Source organism: Rhagoletis zephyria, unplaced genomic scaffold (genome assembly GCF_001687245.7).
Source record: "Rhagoletis zephyria isolate East Lansing unplaced genomic scaffold, Rhagoletis_zephyria_1.1 Rzeph_scaffold_07287, whole genome shotgun sequence".
NCBI lineage: Eukaryota > Metazoa > Arthropoda > Insecta > Diptera > Tephritidae > Rhagoletis > Rhagoletis zephyria.
Window position 1 is genome coordinate 7,214 of NW_016164370.1, and position 4,264 is coordinate 11,477.

Consider the following 4,264-nt stretch of genomic DNA (forward strand, 5'->3'; position numbering starts at 1 on the left):
AAACGTGTACTAGCGCTGATTGCTAGGAATACAACTTCGACAAGTCTTAAAGCAATGTTTTTGTTAGTACTCGTATGCGAAAACGATTCAAAGGATAAACGGTCTATTACATGAATAAAAAAAAAAACGTTGCTGATGCTGACTCTCTACTACAAAATTCTCATGCATGTATGTATGTATATACTGCACATGTACATACTGCATACATACCTAAGAATGCTCATTATCTCATTCAAATATCGGTATACTAGATATATATCCTGTTGTTATTTTCATTTTCACTTTTTCTTTTATTTTATTTTATNGATATATATCCTGTTGTTATTTTCATTTTCACTTTTTCTTTTATTTTATTTTATAGCTCTCAGCGAATCTACATATGTGACAACATTATTCGGCTTGAAGCAAGAGTTTTTAAGGGTAAAGCTTTTAGCAAACGTGTACTAGCGCTGATTGCTAGGAATACAACTTCGACAAGTATTATAAAATCATTGTTTTTGTTAGTACTCGTTTGCGAAAGCAGTTAAAACAATTAACTAAACATAGTAACTGCGATAACATATTTCAAAAAGTGTTTTATGCATTCAAAGGATAATCATTTCATTCGCAATATTGCTTTTAAGTAATGTAAAATTACAGTCTGCCAGAATTTGATGTCTAAAATCATTTTACAACGTGATGATATTTTAGTTAATTTGGTACGGAAGTGTACTACAACATGCAATACAATAATAAAAGTTATTAAATTTTTTTATAACAAACTTCAGCATACGTATTTATGTAATATATACTTGAAATTTTACATCTCCAAGGCTTATGCATGTACATATATTATCTACATGTGTATATTGGATGCTGGGTATAACTCATTTTATGTTTAAATATTATTGAAGATTTTTAAAATTATCCGGCTTGAAGAAAATAGATACATTTTTTGTTTGTCCGGAATAAGTATGGCGGACTTCTATGCTTGGAATCTTATGTGTACCAACAACTAGGGTATCAAACTGATTATCAAGGGTTTGTATACCCCTACTGCAGTTTCGTGTACATGCACCAAAATCAAGGTCGAATGCTATACTCCTTAGGCGTAAGGTCATAGATGTTAAATGCAGTGTAGCATTGTAAAGAACCAGCAATAATGAGCTCGCTAGGAAGTACACGAGTAATTTCAAGTGTATAGCAACTATCAATTCTAAATCATTATGCCATCATGTCAGTTTCCTCGTTACATTTCCCCTCCGTAGCCATATGAATTATGTATCTAGGTTTTTTAAAATCAGTTGAAAAAAGAGTAAATTTCTTTTAAGCAAAAACACAATGCGCTGTTGGANCACACGAGTAATTTCAAGTGTATAGCAACTATCAATTCTAAATCATTATGTAGGGGCAATCATGTCAGTTTCCTCGTTACATGTCCCCTCCGTAACCATATGAATTTTGTATCTAGGTTTTTTAAAATCATTTGAAAAAAGAGTAAATTTCTTTTAAGCAAAAACACAATGCGCTGTTGGAAAACGCTTTGGCAGACATTTTTTTTTTCGTGTTTTTGGGGTGATATTTGTAATAACCCTGACAGAAGATGGTTTAAATGGTAACTGTTTAAGTTTTATAGCTTGTTTGTGTTAAAGAGTAATGTTAATTTATAATTACTGATCAATCATGACGCTGATATCGACTTAGCGAATGCGTATGATTCTTGTTTAATTTAAGTAAGTAAATTATTTTTACGTATATTATCCAAAAGACTCTTACACTCGATGAAGACAACTTCTTCGTCGATTTTGTTTACGCCATCAATTCTGATTGGGCTTTGTAATTTGATTTCATTCTGAAGAAATTTAATGAGTTCATTACTGAAAGTTTGCGGCAAGCCTATGTTAGTAGGAAAAAAATTGTTTCATTAATAAAGTCTGGTTTTTATTTGAATAGCAAAATTCCTACCATCAATCAAACAGAAGTTCGTTTTGCACACACCGGTTACATCTGCTGGGTAATGGCGTATATCGGCGCTGGTCAAATCTGCTTCATTGGTAAAATCAATATACATCACAGTATAAACCGAGCCTTTTATTTCAGTTACTTGAGCACGGTACCACAAATCTTCAAATTTGGCGATACAATATTCGTCTAGTCTGAAAGGAAAAATATAAAAATTTTGAAAATAGCAATAATGGTAAATAAAGCTTTTTTCAGCATACTTATAAAATCAGACCTATTTAATATAAAAATTACAACATCTAACTTAAAAGAAAACCAATAGTCACGCTCACTTATGTAAGTACTACTCATAAGCTTGCCAAACATAAAAGGACAATCGACGTGCGCTTTCTCTATAACACCTCGCGCTGCTTATTTACCATTACTATGTAAATAAAAGAAATGGATGTTGGTATGATGCTGATCGGGGCGAGGCAGCGATTTTTGGTACAAAGACTATTGGTTCTGGTTCTGAGATCCCAGGCTCGAGGTGGTTAAGATTTTCGAAGGTAAATCAATGTAAGTAAAAATAATTATTTCAATTTAAAAAAAATATAAATAACAATTTTTAAAATCTGATTGAATTGCAGAAAAAACATACATATGGTAAGAAATTCTTATGCCATAAAAAAAAAATTGCAATAAAAATCCAAAATAAAAAAAAATAAAAAAAAAATACTATTAAAACATTTTCCCTGCGCCAAAACTTGAACCTGGGCATACCAGGTCCTCGCGACTGTTGGAGCCCCGCGAGCGAAAAGGCATACTTATGATTTTCACGGGGGATGAATTGGCAGACTATCTCATCAACTGGTATGGTGCTACTAGTATTTTTACTAGCAGATGCTGACGCATAGCCTGGCAATTTACATCTCGTGCAGGCTAACCTAATATTCGCGGCTTGCGTTTTGGTCCGTACGCCGTCGAATTTGTTTTTTTTTTTTGCGTCACCCGAAAGGGGCTTGCGTGCATTTCCATTTGATTACCTCGAGCGCCCCCTTTCTGTTCCCAAAGAAGCGCTTGGTGAGCGCTTCAACTAAAGCTTTTTTGATTTTTAGTTTTTATATTATATTTTTGTTTTAATAAAATAATGGCGTTTTTGTTAACGATTTGATGGTTTTATTAAGTGTACTTATAAACATGGTTTTTTATTGTAATATTTTTCCGCAATTTTTTTTATAAAAGTATGGTTCATTCTACAACGAAAAACATAAAAATATAATTTCTAAACTTTGTGCAAAACTCGCGAAAATTCAGCATATTTTCAGCATTTTTATCAGATTTTTAGAGTTTTTTGATTTTGCAGATTTGTATACCAATCAAATTTATTGTAATAAAGTCGAATTTCGAAGTAGCTACGAATTACCGTGGATTTTTGGCAATTTTTTCACGCAGTCTCTTCCATACAAACAAAATTTTTTGAAAATACTTTATATGGAATAAATGCAAAACACTTCCAACAAAAAAAATTCTCAAAAATCAATGCGATTTTTGACTAACTCCGAACTTGCATTTTTTATACCCGAGCGCACTTGTGCACATATTAACATATTAATTTTGTTCACATAACACTAGAGTACACGCGCGGCTTACTATAATAGACCATGGTAACATTTTTGATGATACCTTGACAATTTTGTGTATAACGGTAAATTTCAGAAATGCTTGAGATTTCAGTATTTCGAAATTTAAGGACGCTAATTTACTTAAAATTTATACACCCCGGCTTATCATGTAAGCGTAGCTTTCGGAAAGGTGGAAAACATATATTTAATACTTGCGCCGGGTATTTAATGTTCGGCTCCGCCCGAACTTAGACTTTCTTACTTGTTCAACTATAAGTTTAATTTAAATGTTATCTAAAAAACATTTATTGACATTTTAAAATGGCATACTATAGTAGGCCACGCGTGCATAGGTGTAAAAAATAGCGGGTGCACTCTAGTGATAACGGTTGTTTGTAACAGCCAAAACGAATCGAGATAGATATAAGGTGTGTACTCGTATTGAGAGGGCAAAATTCTCCAGCAGCAAAGTTCTGAGAATTTAGCAGCATTCGCTCTCAAAGAGACGAAATATCAAGAGAAGTACGAGAACGCAAAATTTGCAAAAACTTGCAACCTTTGAAGCAGCTGATCACTTGCACAGTTGCCACTGGTGATTAATTTGGCAATTTATTTTCTGCTTGGTACATTTTCCCCCGATTTGGCATTATATAAAATTGAATAGTTTTGCATAAGAAAAACCTTTTTAAAATACAAATTAATTATATCGGAATGAATAA

The 4,264-nt window shown here is 32.7% G+C and overlaps 1 protein-coding gene across 1 annotated transcript in view; it reads right to left on the minus strand.

Moving 5' to 3' along the window:
• Positions 1 to 1,334: 1,334 nt before the first annotated feature.
• LOC108374067 (general transcriptional corepressor CYC8-like) overlaps positions 1,335 to 4,264 on the minus strand; it is an 11,703-nt gene continuing 8,773 nt past the window's right edge. Inside the window, exons 6-7 of the mRNA XM_017630031.1 lie at positions 1,945 to 2,135; positions 1,335 to 1,875 (exon numbers count right to left, since the gene is read on the minus strand). Of these exons, the coding sequence (XP_017485520.1) occupies positions 1,709 to 1,875; positions 1,945 to 2,135 (358 nt within the window). The 3' untranslated portion in view covers positions 1,335 to 1,708. The remainder of the gene's footprint in view (positions 1,876 to 1,944; positions 2,136 to 4,264) is intronic.